The sequence below is a fragment of the Oncorhynchus mykiss genome, chromosome 18 (genome assembly GCF_013265735.2).
Source record: "Oncorhynchus mykiss isolate Arlee chromosome 18, USDA_OmykA_1.1, whole genome shotgun sequence".
NCBI classification, from domain to species: domain Eukaryota; kingdom Metazoa; phylum Chordata; class Actinopteri; order Salmoniformes; family Salmonidae; genus Oncorhynchus; species Oncorhynchus mykiss.
The window spans coordinates 6,905,038-6,922,271 of NC_048582.1; the positions used below are offsets into that span (position 1 = coordinate 6,905,038).

General features: G+C 45.9%; 2 protein-coding genes across 4 annotated transcripts in view; one reads left to right on the plus strand and one right to left on the minus strand.

Moving 5' to 3' along the window:
* The window catches only part of LOC110496992 (phosphorylase b kinase regulatory subunit alpha, liver isoform), a 44,339-nt gene extending 41,907 nt beyond the window's left edge, over positions 1 to 2,432 (plus strand). For both annotated transcript variants that reach the window (XM_036951496.1, XM_036951497.1), the window contains one exon: positions 873 to 2,432. In XM_036951496.1, coding sequence (XP_036807391.1) covers positions 873 to 1,046 — 174 coding nt within the window. In that variant the 3' untranslated portion in view covers positions 1,047 to 2,432. The remainder of the gene's footprint in view (positions 1 to 872) is intronic.
* LOC110496990 lies at positions 2,057 to 15,990 on the minus strand. 2 transcript variants are annotated; one of them, XM_036951531.1, is made up of 8 exons: positions 15,817 to 15,990; positions 15,501 to 15,674; positions 13,045 to 13,209; positions 10,694 to 11,734; positions 7,345 to 7,467; positions 5,127 to 5,333; positions 3,200 to 3,337; positions 2,057 to 2,855 (listed from the first exon to the last, which is right to left on the minus strand). In XM_036951531.1, the coding sequence occupies exons 1-8, from the start codon at positions 15,875 to 15,877 to the stop codon at positions 2,701 to 2,703; spliced, it is 2,064 nt and encodes a 687-aa protein (XP_036807426.1). In that variant the 5' UTR covers positions 15,878 to 15,990; the 3' UTR covers positions 2,057 to 2,700. The 2 variants fall into 2 exon arrangements, with proteins under 2 accessions (XP_036807426.1, XP_036807427.1); XM_036951532.1 differs by lacking the exon at positions 7,345 to 7,467.
* Between the last annotated feature and the right edge of the window lie 1,244 nt (positions 15,991 to 17,234).

A 17,234-nucleotide genomic window follows, 5' to 3' on the forward strand; every position in this document is an offset into this window, starting at 1 on the left:
ATCTGCAGGCAGAGACACATCGGGTCCCATTTTAAAGTGTTTGGTTTGACTCGACCGGGGATCGAACCCCCACGCTTCCAATCTCAGGGTGGAAACTATTCCCACAAGGCCACAGAGATGGTCACTAGAAAGTAATGTCCTGTAAAGGGTTAATGTGTAATGGTCACTAGAAAGTAAAGGGTTAATGTGTAATGGTCACTAGAAAGTAATGTCCTGTAAAGGGTTAATGTGTAATGGTCACTAGAAAGTAATGTCCTGTAAAGGGTTAATGTGTAATGGTCACTAGAAAGTAATATCCTGTAAAGGGTTAATGTGTAATGGTCACTAGAAAGTAATGTCCTGTAAAGGGTTAATGTGTAATGGTCACTAGAAAGTAATGTCCTATAAAGGGTTAATGTGTAATGGTCACTAGAAAGTAAAGGGTTAATGTGTTATGGTCACTAGAAAGTAATGTCCTGTAAAGGGTTAATGTGTAATGTCACTAGAAAGTAATGTCCTGTAAAGGGTTAATGTGTAATGTCACTAGAAAGTAATATCCTGTAAAGGGTTAATGTGTAATGGTCACTAGAAAGTAATGTCCTGTAAAGGGTTAATGTGTAATGGTCACTAGAAAGTAATGTCCTGTAAAGGGTTAATGTGTAATGGTCACTAGAAAGTAATATCCTGTAAAGGGTTAATTGTGTAATATGCCATATTATCATGTTAACTAGAGTCACGTGTCTCTGCCTGACTCGTCCATATGACTATCATAACATAACATGGTGTCAGAAGTGGGATCCGAGCCCCACGTCTCAGTTTGTAGTAAGACCTATTCTCTAACTATAGACAACATGATCTGTATCTACCTATCAGCCATGTCCTCTATGTTCCAGAGGACCCATGGAGCCAATGAGTACTTCCTGGAGAAGGATCCAGCCACGGGGATATGTCACTTCTTCTATGACAGCGCCCCTAGTGGCAGCTACGGTACCATGACCTACCTCTCCAAGGCTGTGGTCACATACCTACAAGACTTCCTGCCACAGTCTACCTGTCTCATGCAATGAGGTATCAGACTGGGTTTGATGTAGAGCACTCTCTCCCTGGCCTCGCAGGCAGCTATCAAGAGAGTAGTCAAGTAATATATATATATAGTGTGGAACAAAATACTACTGCCTAGTTCCAATTCTCCCCAAGTGTACACTCGTTCACTCCCATTTTAAGGATGATTTAAAATCATTGGATTGAATTCTTGAAGTGAATGAGTGCACACTTCAGAGAGAAGGGGGTGAACTAGACTTAGGTAGGAAGTTGGATGGGGATTGACCTATGACCTATGACTAAGATATTCACAACACACACTCTACTCAAAGGAGTTTTATTGCAGCTAATTGATTGATTATAATCAATAATATAGCAGGTTTAAAATTAAATATATAATTCATTATAATTAAATGTGTCTGTTTTTGATTTTGAGTGTTGGACGACACGCAGTACTAAAATTATTTATAATTTTAACATTTAATATATATGTGTAAATCAGACGGAGTTGTTTAAAACGATCTAATATGATATAATGAGTGTATTTTACCTAACCCTCCTCTATTGTATCAGTCTCACCCTGTGTTGTGGGGTTATAAACCTATCCAGAAGTTACTATGTTATCCTGTGTTGAAGTACTGCAGCTGACTGTACCTTTCATCCCACTGTACAACGACATTTACCTCTCATGTTATCTGAGGTGTGGCTCATCATCACCCTGTGTTGTGTCACAAATACTGTGCATTTATCCATATGTACCCGGAGCATGTCAGCAATGCCTTCATAGCTGCTAATGTGAACGTTTATCTGTGAAGTAAAATAATGACAATGTGATTATATATATAACATGGTTGAATCAGTCCAAAAGTGGTTCATGCCATATTTCAGCCTTTTATAGCCGTAGTCATTCAGTACAACACTGTGTGTTAGACATTAGCATCCCAGCAGGCTTACAGTTGAGACCATAAGGGAAGGGAGAATCTGTTCTGCAGTTAAGGACGACTGAGGCTGAAACAGTTCTGTTTTTGTGTCTAACTTTATTTTATATATTTAAAAAGAGACTATAAATATAGTGGATACATAGAAATAATGTATTTTTAACAAAGTACTATGACTGTTTATGTAACAGACTAAAGTACAATTAATACTGTCACTTTTAATCAAAAAATTACATTTGATATTCCTATGGACATGACCATGTTATAAGTCTGCAGTTGAGGACATTTTGACACATGGACCAAGTTGAGGACATTTTGAAGGGGATCAATTCTACTAATCAATTATCACAGTGTCTGCCACCATGTTTTCATTATGTTTTTACTCATTCATTCACACTACCTTGTAAAACAACATGTCATCATTTGAGGGAAATATATTTAAATGCCATCAATTAAATCCCTAAACTAATAAACGTGTTCTTCTGGTTTCTCTTCAGCTATAATGTCTGTAATATGCAGTCCAAGCCTCTATTCAATGTTACAGATATGTTCTGGATGTGACAATAATATTTTAATAGTTTTTATACTGTTCTCAGTAATGATTTGACAAAAAAAATACATCTAAGGCCTGACAAAATGTAGATTCAATTGTAGAAGTCATTGTTCAAGGGCCGAACAGAGGGATGGTGGAAACAATATAATAAATGACATTTATATTTAAAGGGTCTCCACACGATCTCTGCTACACATTACTCTGCAGTTGTTTCCTTGGCTGACACTTCCTCCTACTGTAGGGGGAGAGGCGGTGAGAGGCAGGACAGGAACACTGGTGACTTCCTTTATGGTTCAGGCACAGGTGAGAGCAGCCACCATTCTTACGGCCGCACTCGTTGATATCTGTTGATGAAACAGGGCAAAGGGCTGGTCAGGGAAATATCATCGGAAGTGATTTGTGATTGTAGATTGGTCAAAGACTTCAGTTTTGATCAATTTATCGTGTGGGTGTGTGTGGGTGGGTGGGTGTGTGTGTATGTGGGTGTGTGTGTGTGTGTGTGTGTTGGTGGGTGGGTGTGGATGTGTGGGTGTGGATGTGTGGGTGTGGATGTGTGTGGGTGGGTGGGTGTGTGTGGATGTGTGTGTGTGTGTGTGTGTTGGTGGGTGTGGATGTGTGTTGGTGTGTGGGTGTGTGTGTGTGTGTGTGTGTGTGTGTGCGTGTTAGTATGGATGTGTATTCATCTCACCTCTGCAGTGGTGTCTGTCTGAGGACAGTTTGTAGCCTCTGGGACAGATACAGCGGTGGGAGCCAGGCAGGTTCACACACTTCCACTGACACCTGTGTCCAGGTACACTGACCTCTGGCTCCTCACATTCATTGATGTCTGTAAAAGGATCAGTGTCATTCCAGCAGTTGAAGACAACCTGATCGCCATTCTGTTTGCTGAATGACATTGTTGTATCTATTTTCTATTGATTCCACTAAGCTACGTGGAATTGTTTTAAGAATGTCATTACCAAGGATCATTTAGTTATTTTATTTTAGAATTTTAAGACCACTTGAAGTATAAAATATATACAGTACCAGTCAAAAGTTTGGACACACCTACTCATTCCAGGGTTTTTCTTTATTTTTTACTATTTTCTACGTTGTACAATAATAGTGGAGACATCAAAACTATGAAATAACAATGGAATCATGAGCTAAACAAAAAAGTGTTAAACAAATAAAAAATATATTTTATATTTCAGATTCTTCATAGTTGCCACCCTTTGCCTTCATGACAGCTTTGCACACACTTGACATTCTCTCAACCAGCTTCATCTGGAATGCTTTTCCAACAGTCTTGAAGGCACACTTAACCAGCATGGCTACCATTGCATTCTGCAGCAATACGCCATCCCATGTGGTTTGGCCTTAGTGGGACAATTACTAACAGGACAATGACCCAAAACTCACCTCCAGGCTGTGTAAGGGCAATTTGACTAAGAAGGAGAGTGATGGAGTGCTGCATCAGATGACCTGGCCTCCACAATCACCCGAACTCAACCCAATTGAGATGGTTTGGGATGAGTTGGACTGCAGAGTGAAGGAAAAGCAGTGCTCAGCATATGTGGGAACTCCTTCAAGACCATTGGAAAAGCATTCTTCATGAAGCTGCTTGAGAGAATGTCAAGAGTGTGCAAAGCTGTCATCAAGGCAAAGGGTGGGTACTTTGAACAATCTAAAATCTAAAATACATTTAGATTTTTTACAACTTTTTTTGGTTACTACATTATTCCATTTGTGTTATTTCATAGTTTTGATGTCTTCACTATTATTCTACAATGTAGAAAATAGTACAAATAAAGAAAAACCCTTGAATGAGGTGTCCAAACTTTTCGCTGGTATTGTATACTTCCATACATTTTTTCAACTGGTACTGGGGACCCTTCATAAGAGTCTTGTGAGCGTTGTAGATCAAAATACGTGTTTGTGAGAGTCTGACCTTTCCACAGAGGGGTCATATTAGTGTGTAGCCCAAACAGTTTGGATGCGACAGACAGAAGTTGGCAGATCGTCTGTACCAACTTCAGAAGTGTCCCAAGATGCTTGTGGGGGGTCATAGAGCAAAAGGGAGAACCCCATCATGTTCTTGAGTCTAATCTTTCCATAGAGATGTTCGGACGCTACAGACAATATATATATATATATATATATATATATATATATATATTTTTTTTTCACCCCCAATTTCGTGGTATCCAATTGTTAGTAGCTACTATCTACAACTCCCGTACGGGCTCGGGAGAGACGAAGGCCGGTTGCGACAGAGCCTGGGCACGAACCCAGAGTCTCTGGTGGCACAGCTGGCGCTGCAGTACAGCGCCCTTAACCACTGCGCCACCCGGGAGGCCCTACAGACAATATTTTGAGAGAGTGATTTTCGGGTTGCCTCATGGCCTGACAAACACCGCTCTAGCTCTGTCACCTTTCACCGCAGAAGTGTGACATCAGCTGATGTGGTGCATTGAGATGTCTCTAGCATAAATGGATGGATTTTTAATGGGAGGATTATGCTAATTAGATTTCCGCGAGGGTAATTAAGAGAGAGAGATGTTCCACTAGTCTAATTAGAAGTTGTGGCATTCTATTCATTTCTGCTAAACCTACGGCATCCCAGTGTCTCCTACCTACACACTCCCTTCTGGACAGGTTTCCTCCAGGTATCGGGGTTGAGGGTTGTTTTCTGTACCCTGCTGGACACTCAGCCACACAGGCCCTTCCGTCCCCAGCCAGGGTGTGTCCGTAGGGGCAAGAGCAGCGGAACGAGCCGAAGGTGTTGACGCAGGTCTGCTGGCAGCGCTGTTGCTGCTGGCCCTCCACACACTCATCCACATCTGCACCGAGGACACACACACACAGGTATGTGTTTAAAACACACGTTCGTGCGTACGCACAGGAACACACACAATTAGGAAAGTGGCCTGTCTGATGCTGATGTCACAAAGGCCCCGAGATGAAAGAGTAGAGCAGCTCTGTCTCGCTTTGATTCTCTCTGTCTCGCTCTGGCACACCTCATTACCATGGAGACCAGGCATGCACCGTTGGCTTTCATGAAACGACAAAGGTGATGTGTGACGATGGCCTTTTGTTTTGATCGTGTCCGTGTTCAGCGTTCTGCTGCGACAACAGTATGTGTTCGCTAACATCCACCTCTTCTGTTTCACTGATTGGATCGGCAGCCCTGGTCTCAGTGGGCTGGTTTCAATATGACAAATACAGAGACTAACAGACTGGGTTGAAAAACATCTGCTTTATAGAGGAAGCTGCAGTGTGTGGAAAACAACTCAGGAAGATATATCAACTACTGTACCTGCTAGTTGAGCTCCTGCTCTTTCCCAGGAGAGCTGTGTGTGTGTGTGTGTGTGTGTGTGTATGTAGATGTGTGTGTGTGTAGATGTGTAGGTGTGTGTGTAGATGTGTAGGTGTGTGTGTGTGTGTAGATGTGTAGGTGTGTGTGTGTAGATGTGTAGGTGTGTGTGTGTAGATGTGTAGGTGTGTGTGTGTGTGTATGTAGATGTGTGTGTGTGTGTAGATGTGTAGGTGTGTGTGTAGATGTGTAGGTGTGTGTGTGTAGATGTATAGGTGTGTGTGTGTGTGTGTGTTTACACCACCACTGTCCTATAGGAATGTGTAAATGAATATTTATCTCTGCTGTATGGTATGCCTGACTGAGTCAGACAGATTATATATAGCATGTTGTGCTAGTCAACTCTGTCTACAGGAGAAAACCACCTGTTCATTCAACCACCTGTCTATAGACAGTGAATCATGGTAGTGCTTTATTCTGAGACGCAAATGATGGGTTACTACCTGGAAATAAACTGTTGAGGGAAAATAGAAAGAGTGAGAAAGTATTTACTCAACTGATAAACACTTTTTTTTTAACAGAAGCCAATTTCAACCTTTTAAGGTGGATAATTTGACCCAAGTTATTGACTCGACACCCAAAACCAAATGTCCAGCTGTCACAAGAGACTACTTTGTAGGTGCACCGTGGAACAGAGATCATAAAACATATATTAACGGGGTCTTTCCTCAGGCTGTAGCTTGTTCCTCTGCAGTGCTGCCTTGTGATCAGAGTGTTAAAGATGTTTTGGATCAAGAATGTATAGCTCTAAATGGAGGATTCTCAGGCTGTAAAAACATCATTGAATTTAGAGGGCATCGTGATCACATTGTAGACCCTGTTGGTGCAGACACTACAGCTGTTCTTTATGGAGGAAGACTGTGGAGGAAGACATCTTGGCTAGTCAGAGACTGTGGACAGAAGACATCTTGGCTAGTCAGAGACTGTGGACAGAAGACATCTTGGCTAGTCAGAGACTGTGGACAGAAGACATCTTGGCTAGTCAGAGACTGTGGACAGAAGACATCTTGGCTAGTCAGAGACTGTGGACAGAAGACATCTTGGCTAGTCAGAGACTGTGGAGGAAGACATCTTGGCTAGTCAGAGACTGGAGGAAGACATCTTGGCTAGTCAGAGACTGTGGAGGAAGACATCTTGGCTAGTCAGAGACTGGAGGAAGACATCTTGGCTAGTCAGAGACTGTGGAGGAAGACATCTTGGGTAGTCAAGGCAACAAAAACAAGACATTTGATCTCCCCCAACAAGGAAGAGCACAAACACAACACTGACTAGGGGTTTTGGGCTCATAAAGTGAACTACTTATTTCTACCACAAAGCATGGTACATGTGTAGTAGCTCTTGCACCAGTTGTTTCAGTGAAACACGTTCCTTGAGTACTTGCTATGGCTTTAGCGCAATGGGCGAACACGGTCTGGTGTCGCACAGGAGACCCTGGGTTCAAACACACGTCTCTCGTCTCGGTCGATTGTTTGACTGACCTCTACAGGTACGGTGATCCTCTAACAGGATGAAGCCTGGTCTGCAGTGACACTGAGCTTGTTCCTGGTTCACACTACACAGCTGGGAACAGCCTCCGTTGTTCAGGGCGCAGGGGGTCACTTCTAGGGTTAGAGGTCAGAGGTTAGAGATGGGAGAGTCAGTATCTCATGTCTGTATAACATTTTGTTTGTGTATATCCTGTCTGTATATCCTGTCTGTCTGTATGGTCTGTCTGTATATCCTGTCTGTATATCCTGTCTGTATGGTCTGTCTGTATATTCTGTTTATTGTCTGGTAACATTTCACCAGATCAAATGTTTGGTACATGTAAATGTGCTTGGTGATTAAAGGTGATTGGGACTCTGTATAGGACTATAGCAGGTGTGCAGGCTGTATGTGTTATGATAGGGCTGGAATAAAGTCCCTGCAGGAGGGTGACTCTCCAGGAGTAGGGCTGGAATAAAGACCCTGCAGGAGGGTGACTCTCCAGGAGTAGGGCTGGAATAAAGACCCTGCAGGAGGGTTACTCTCCAGGAGTAGGGCTGGAATAAAGACCCTGCAGGAGGGTTACTCTCCAGGAGTAGGGCTAGAATAAAGACCCTGGAGGAGGGTTACTCTCCAGGAGTAGGGCTGGAATAAAGACCCTGGAGGAGGGTTACTCTCCAGGAGTAGGGCTGGAATAAAGACCCTGGAGGAGGGTGACTCTCCAGGAGTAGGGCTGGAATAAAGACCCTGGAGGAGGGTGACTCTCCAGGAGTAGGGCTGGAATAAAGACCCTGCAGGAGGGTAGTTCTCTAGGAGTAGGGCTGGAATAAAGACCCTGCAGGAGGGTGACTCTCAGGAGTAGGGCTGGAATAAAGACCCTGGAGGAGGGTGACTCTCCAGGAGTAGGGCTGGAATAAAGACCCTGGAGGAGGGTTACTCCTCAGGAGTAGGGCTGGAATAAAGACCCTGGAGGAGGGTGACTCTCAGGAGTAGGGCTGGAATAAAGACCCTGCAGGAGGGTAGTTCTCTAGGAATAGGGCTGGAATAAAGACCCTGGAGGAGGGTGACTCTCAGGAGTAGGGCTGGAATAAAGACCCTGCAGGAGGGTAGTTCTCTAGGAGTAGGGCTGGAATAAAGACCCTGCAGGAGGGTGACTCTCAGGAGTAGGGCTGGAATAAAGACCCTGGAGGAGGGTGACTCTCCAGGAGTAGGGCTGGAATAAAGACCCTGCAGGAGGGTAGTTCTCCAGGAGTAGGGCTGGAATAAAGACCCTGCAGGAGGGTAGTTCTCTAGGAGTAGGGCTGGAATAAAGACCCTGCAGGAGGGTAACTCTCAGGAGTAGGGCTGGAATAAAGACCTTGGAGGAGGGTGACTCTCCAGGAGTAGGGCTGGAATAAAGACCCTGGAGGAGGGTGACTCTCCAGGAGTAGGGCTGGAATAAAGACCCTGCAGGAGGGTGACTCTCCAGGAGTAGGGCTGGAATAAAGACCTTGCAGGAGGGTGACTCTCCAGGAGTAGGGCTGGAATAAAGACCCTGCAGGAGGGTAGTTCTCCAGGAGTAGGGCTGGAATAAAGACCCTGCAGGAGGGTTACTCTCCAGGAGTAGGGCTGGAATAAAGACCCTGGAGGAGGGTGACTCTCCAGGAGTAGTGTTGGCCACTCCTGCATTTAGACTTTACCTTCACTGACCCCCAGCAATTTAAAACAGGACTGTCTTCCAACAGACACAGCTGGTCCCAATCCACTCCCTACCCATCAAAGAGTTAGTTCCAAGAGGAAGGGGAAAGAAGTGAATTGGGACCGGCTGCCACAGTCTACCAAGCACAGCACTGACTTCCTGGTCAGTCACTCAGTTAGTCAGTTAGTGAGAGATGATGCGTGTAACAGATATTCTGATGTCACTGAGGTAATAATGTAGAAAACAGAGAGAGCTGCACATGTCTCCTTTCATTACCTCTTTCTCTCCTAACACATCTATGCACATCATCTATACTTATCTCCACACACATCATCTATCCACATCTCCACACCTCATCTCCACACAATCTATACACATCATCTCCACACATCATCTCTACACATCGTCTCGACACCTCATCGATACACATCATCTCCACACCATCTAGACACCTCATCTCCACACATAATCTATACACCTCATCTCCATACCTCATCTCCATACCTCATCTCCACACATAATCTAGACACCTCATCTCCACACCTCATCTCCACACATCATCTCCACACATCATCTCTACACATCGTCTAGACACCTCATCTCCACACATAATCTATACACATCATCTATACACCTCATCTCCACACATGATGTGTATAGATTGTGTGTGGAGATGATGTGTAGAGATGTGTGGAGATGATGTGTGGAGATGATGTGTATCGATGAGGTGTCGAGACGATGTGTATAGATTATGTGTACAGATGATGTGTGGAGAGAGATGAGGTGTCTAGATGGTGTAGAGATGATGTGTATATATGATGTGTGTGGAGATGTGTATAGATGATGTGTATAGATGATGTGTGTGGAGATGTGTATAGATGATGTGTATAGATGATGTGTGTGGTAATGTGTATAGATGATGTGTATAGATGATGTGTGTGGAGATGATTTGTGGAGATGTGTATAGATGGCGTGATTAGATTATGTGTATAAATGATGTGTGGAGAAGAGGTGTGGAGATGATGTGTGGAGATGATGTGTATAGATGATGTGTATCATTATATACTTCATCTATTTACATAATCTATACACATCATCTCCACACATAATCTATACACATCATCTCCACACAATCTATACACATCATGTGTGGAGATTATGTGTATAGATGATGTGTGGAGATGATGTGTAGAGATGATGTGTGGAGATGATGTGTAGAGATGATGTGTAGAGATGATGTGTAGAGATGATGTGTAGAGATGAGGTGGAGATGATGTGTAGAGATGATGTGTGGAGATGATGTGTATAGATGATGTGTATAGATGATGTGTATAGATGATGTGTATAGATTATGTAAATAGATGAAGTATATAATGATACACATCATCTCTACACATCATCTCCACCTCATCTCTACACATCATCTCCACACATCATCTATACACGTCTACACATCATCTCCCCACATCATCTCTACACATCATCTCTACACAGCAACTAACAGGGTTAAGTACAGGGACCCTTAACTTCTCACCTGCCCAAACACAGAGGACACAGTCGATGAGGTGAACACGGCAACATACGTCCTGAACAAAGCTTCTATGGCCTTTCTGTAGCTCTTCAGTTTGGTAGTACAGAATCTGTAGAGAGGCATCACAATGGGGCATGATAGAGCAGTGACTTACCCAAGCAGACCGGGGTGAGACCACTCCACCGTCCAGCCTGCAGACAGTAGCTGTGGATATCCCCGTGGGCCAGGGTGTACCCTGCATAGCAGGCGTACTGGATGTAGTGTTTGTAGTCCCGGGGACCGGGGTTGTCTACCGGACGGAAGTAAAAGGTGCCATGAGCTGGCAGGGGAGGGTAAGGGCACAGCGGACGCCTGTTTAGGGTCACAGGCCTGGGCAGCTCCTCTGTGTTTGTAGCACCCTTAATAAGATGCTGGTCTGACCTGTTTAAAGAGAGATACGATGAGGTCCCATTGTGTCCAGACGTCTCACCATCATCGCCGGACAATGGCGACGACGACGTCTCGTTCGCCTCACTGTGATGACTGTCACTTGTGTCGGTTTCATTGTCCTGTGAGGACCCGTTTGATGCCCGATCCGGAGAGGTCACGTTGCGTCGATGAGTTTCACCACCATCATCATCATCAGAGTTGATGAAGCTTGTGGAGCTGGTCTCAGTGGGTCTCTGAGGATGGGGCTCCTGTGTGTCTGTGCTGCTCACATCTGCTGGCTCCGTAACTCCCTGGCCAGGCTCCAACTGGGTGGCCCCTGTCAGCACCTCCTTCCTGGGTAATGAATCCTCCTGCATAGCCTGGGCTATAGAGGTCCCCTGGTGCCAATACCCTTCAGCGACCGGCAGGCTGGATGTGGAAGTAATGGTCTCTGTAGTAGCAGAGGAGGATGTGGAGGCCTGAGGTCTAGTGGGATTCTCAGGGGCCCCTTCTCTGTCTGTTAGATCCCTGGTGTCTTTCAAATTCTCCTCCACATGGTGAGCTTTGGGGCTGCGGTCTATGGAGTGTGGGTCTTTTAGGTGGGTGTGGGGGTCTTTAGGTGGTGCGTTGGCCAGCAACACGGGCTTGGAGGCGGTGTTAGCGATGGTATTGTAGTGAAGCTGTAGGTGGTTCTTCAGAGCAGACAGCACGGCAAGGTTCTGGCTCTGGATCCTGGGCATCGGGACGGTGGGATCCTTCAGCTTCCATGACCTCATCATATCAGACTCTAGGAGGGAGAGGCACAGAGGAGGATCAGGAGACATCGTCAGACTTTAGGAGGGGAGAGGCACAGAGGAGGATCAATACCAGGAGACATCATCAGACTCTAGGAGGGGAGAGGCACAGAGGAGGATCAGGAGACATCATCAGACTCTAGGAGGGAGAGGCACAGAGGAGGATCAGGAGACATCGTCAGACTCTAGGTGGGGAGAGGCACAGAGGAGGATCAGGAGACATCGTCAGACTCTAAGAGGGGAGAGGCACAGAGGAGGATCAATACCAGGAGACATCGTCAGACTCTAGGAGGGGAGAGGCACAGAGGAGGATCAGGAGACATCGTCAGACTCTAAGAGGGGAGAGGCACAGAGGAGGATCAGGAGACATCGTCAGACTCTAGGAGGGAGAGGCACAGAGGAGGATCAGGAGACATCGTCAGACTCTAGGAGGGAGAGGCACAGAGGAGGATCAATACCAGGAGACATCATCAGACTCTAGGAGGGGAGAGGCACAGAGGAGGATCAATACCAGGAGACATCATCAGACTCTAGGAGGGAGAGGCACAGAGGAGGATCAGGAGACATCATCAGACTCTAGGAGGGAGAGGCACAGAGGAGGATCAATACCAGGAGACATCATCAGACTCTAGGAGGGGAGAGGCACAGAGGAGGATCAATACCAGGAGACATCATCAGGCTCTAGGAGGGGAGAGGCACAGAGGAGGATCAATACCAGGAGACATCATCAGACTCTAGGAGGGAGAGGCACTGAGGAGGATCAATACCAGGAGACATCATCAGACTCTAGGAGGGGAGAGGCACAGAGGAGGATCAATACCAGGAGACATCATCAGGCTCTAGGAGGGGAGAGGCACAGAGGAGGATCAATACCAGGAGACATCATCAGACTCTAGGAGGGAGAGGCACAGAGGAGGATCAATACCAGGAGACATCATCAGACTCTAGGAGGGGAGAGGCACAGAGGAGGATCAGGAGACTTCATCAGACTCTAGGAGGGAGAGGCACAGAGGAGGATCAATACCAGGAGACATCATCAGACTCTAGGAGGGGAGAGGCACAGAGGAGGATCAATACCAGGAGACATCATCAATCGGTGCCTTCGTTTAAAGCAGGGAAAATCAGATTACAGGGTATGTTTTAGTCCACATGAAGGAGGTAGCCTACTGTAGAATACCATGCTGATAGTAATCTACAGCTGTCTCCCGCTCAGGCCTCACACTGAAAAGAGAGAGGTGGAGGGCCACGGTGGACGCTCACCAAGGGGCCAAAGAGGACTAAGTCAGTAAGTCAAGTCTCTCACCCTTGCAGACAGGCTTGGTGCCATTCCAGTTCTGGCCCTTGCAGTAGAGCAGTGAGTGTCCATAGAGCCTGTAGCCAGCATCACAGCTGAAGAGAGCCCAGGCCCCGTCCTCTGTCACACTGGTAACCCCCTGCAGGAGATCCCCTGGGCTGGGACACCCAGAGGCTGGAATAAACACACAGGAGATTCAACACAGATTAGAAGAGAAAGAGAGAAAGAAAGAGAGAGAGAAATCCAATTTTGATCAACTCCCATATCTACTGGGTGAAATTCCACAGTGTGCCATCACAGCAGCAAGATTTGTGACCTGTTGCCACAAGAAAAGGGCAACTAGTGAAGAACAAACACCATTGTAAATACAACCTATATTTATTTATTTTCCCTTTTGTATTTTAACTATTTGCACATCATTACAACACTGTATATAAACATAATACGTAATATTTACTGTTCACTTTTTGTTCATTTCACTTGCTTTAGCAATGCAAACACATATTTCCCATGCCAATAAAGCCCCTTGAATTGAGAGAGAGAGAGAGAAAGAGAGCGAGAGAGAGAGAGAGAGAGAGAGAGAGAGAGACAGAGAGAGAGAGAGACAGAGAGAGAGAGAGAGAGAGAGACAGAGAAAGAGAGAGAGAGACAGAGAGAGAGAGAGACAGAGAGAGAGAGAGACAGAGAGAGACAGAGAGAGAGAGAGAGAGAGAGAGAGAGAGAGAGAGAGAGACAGAGAGAGAGAGAGAGAGACTTAACAGCTCAACTCGTACATTTCCTCAGTGAAAACAATGTACTGAGCAAATGTCAAATTGGCTTTTTACCAAATTACCAGACCGCGACAGACCACGTATTCACCCTGCACACCCTAATTGATTTAAAAAAAGCCTTTGACTCAATTTGGCATGAGGGTCTGCTATACAAAGTGATGGAAAGTGGTGTTGGGGGTAAAACATACGACATTACAAACAACAAGTGTGCAGTTAAAATTGGCAAAAAACACACACATTTCTTTCCACAAGGCTGTGGGGTGAGACAGGGATGCAGCTTAAGCCCCACCCTCTTCAACATATATATCAACGAATTGGTGCGGGCACTAGAACAGTCTGCAGAACCCGGCCTCACCCTACTAGAATCTGAAGTCAAATGTCTATTGATGATCTGGTGCTTCTGTCCCCAACAAAGGAGGGCCTACAGCAGCACCTAGATCTGTCCCCAACCAAGGAGGGCCTACAGCAGCACCTAGATCTGTCCCCAACCAAGGAGGGCCTACAGCAGCACCTAGATCTGTCCCCAACCAAGGAGGGCCTACAGCAGAACCTAGATCTGTCCCCAACCAAGGAGGGCCTACAGCAGCACCTAGATCTGTCCCCAACCAAGGAGGGCCTACAGCAGCACCTAGATCTGTCCCCAACCAAGGAGGGCCTACAGCAGCACCTAGATCTGTCCCCAACCAAGGAGGGCCTACAGCAGCACCTAGATCTGTCCCCAACCAAGGAGGGCCTACAGCAGCACCTAGATCTGTCCCCAACCAAGGAGGGTCTACAGCAGCACCTAGATCTGTCCCCAACCAAGGAGGGCCTACAGCAGCACCTAGATCTGTCCCCAACCAAGGAGGGCCTACAGCAGCACCTAGATCTTCTGCACAGATTCTGTCAGACCTGGGCCCTGTCAGACCTGGGCCCTGTCAGACCTGGGCCCTGTCAGACCTGGGCCCTGACAGACCTGGGCCCTGACAGACCTGGGCCCTGACAGACCTGGGCCCTGACAGACCTGGGCCCTGACAGTAAATCTCAGTAAGACAAAAAATGTGGTGTTCCAAAGAAGGTCCAGTTTCCAGGACCACAAATACAAATTCCATCTAGACACCATTGCCCTAGAGCACACAAGAAACTATACATACCCTGGCCCTAAACATCAGGACCACAGGTCACTTCCACAAAGCTGTGAACGATCTGAGAGACAAGGCAAGAAGGGCATTCTATGCCATCAAAAGGAACATAAAATTCAACATACCAATTAGGATCTGCCTAAAAATACTTGAATCAGTCATAGAGCCCATTGCCCTTTATGGTTGTGAGGTCTGGGGTCCGCTCACCAACCAAGAATTCACAAAATGGGACAAACACCAAATTGAGACTCTGCATGCAGAATTCTGCAAAAATATCCTCCGTGTACAACGTAAAACAGGACAGCAGCACAATTAGACCCAAGCAAATCATGAGAAAACAAAAATATCATTACTTGACACATTGGAAAGAATTCACAAATAAACAGAGCCAACTAGAATGCTATTTGGCCCTAAACAGAGAGTACACAGTGGCAGAATACCTGACCACTGTGACTGACCCAAACGTAAGAAAAGATTTGACTACGTACAGACTCAGTGAGCATAGCCTTGCTATTGAGAAATTGAGAGAGAGACGTGTAACTTGAAATACATGTATCAAACTCAAGTCACTTACCAACACACACGGGAGGTTCCCTGGTCCATTGTCCAGACACACAGCTGTTGGTTCTATATCCATGGATCTTATAGCCAGGGTTACAGGTGAACGCCACATACAGCCCGCTGTAACGGAAGAATGTTCTACCGTTCTCCACGTGTCTGAAACTACTGCATTCCTCACCCAATGACCCTGGAGACAGAACAGAGATCAACATAAAGACAGTCTGATGCCATGAGGAGTTCCCATTGATCTCAAAAGTCCTTTTTTACCAAACAAACAGAAATAAGAGATCCAATAGATGAAATCCAAACCAGTAGACAGACTGACTGACCTGGAGGGAGGGTCAATAGCAGAGCGACTAGTGTAGAGAGAAGCCCTGTCAGAGCCCCCATGGTCTCTCCCTGCAGCAGACTGAGGTGCTCTACTCTTCTCTCTCTCTCTCCCTTCCTCTCCCTCCTCTTCTCTTCTCTCTCTTTCCCTTCCTCTCCCTCGCTCTACTCCTCTCTCTCTCCCTTCCTCTCCCTCTCTCTTAACTCTTCTCTCCCATCCTCCCTCTCTTTCTGCGTATCTGTGATTCTCTGGCACCGTGTAGTTCTGAGTGTGCGTGTTCGCGTGCATATGTGATCCTTTTTGTGTTGTCCTGTGTGTGTGTTGTCCTGTTTGTGTGTGTGATCCTGAACACCAGACCTGTGGAATGCCTCCGACCCTCCTGAGAGAGGCTGGTCCTGCCATTTGGCCTCCCTCCCTGTCAGTCAGAAGTACGAGGTGTGTTTAACAGTGCTCACACATTGCTTTGTAATTATGGGGCTTCCAATACACACCCACCTCTACATGCATGCACAAACATGTGCATAAACACACACCCACCTCTACATGCATGCACAAACATGTGCATACACACACACACACCTCTACATGCATGCACAAATATGTGCATAAACACACACCCACCTCTACATGCATGCACAAACATGTGCATACACACACACACCAAATACAAATGTGAACCAACCGAGTAAGGAAACAGCCAGTAAAGAGCATTTAAAGCTACGCATCACATTATACAACATAACAGCAACCTTACCGGTTCACTAGTTGATATAGACTAAGGAAGTCTTAGACAAGGCAGCCTCGTCTGAGATAGAACAGCCAATAGGAGCAGGAGTCTATTTCCTGTTTCTGTAGTGAGGCAGCTGGATGTACAGTACACCCCCTTGGACAGGACACTAGTCTATCTCCTGTTTCTGTAGTGAGACAGCTTGATGTACAGTACACCCCTTGGACAGGACACTAGTCTATCGCCTGTTTCTGTAGTGAGACAGCTGGATGTACAGTACACCCCCCCCCCCTAATGAATTATAACCAGATTCTGTTCATGCTTTTATTGACATGATATGCCAGGATCGGCCATCAACTGTTTTTATTGAGAAATGGTAATATACTTCCATGTCAGCATCATGGACTGTCAGCTCTGGTGGACATTCCTGCAGTCAGCATGCCAATTACACGCTCCCTCGAAACTTGTGACATCTGTGTTGTGTGACAAAACTGCACATTTTAAAGTGGCCTTTTATTGCCCCCCCCCCCCCCCCCCAGCACAAGGTGCACCTGTGTAATGATCATGCTGTTTAATCAGCTTCTTGATATGCCACACCTGTCAGGTGGATGGATTATCTTGGCAAAGGAGAAATGCTCACTAACAGGGATATAAACAAATGTGTAAACAAAATTTGAGAGGAATAAGCTTGG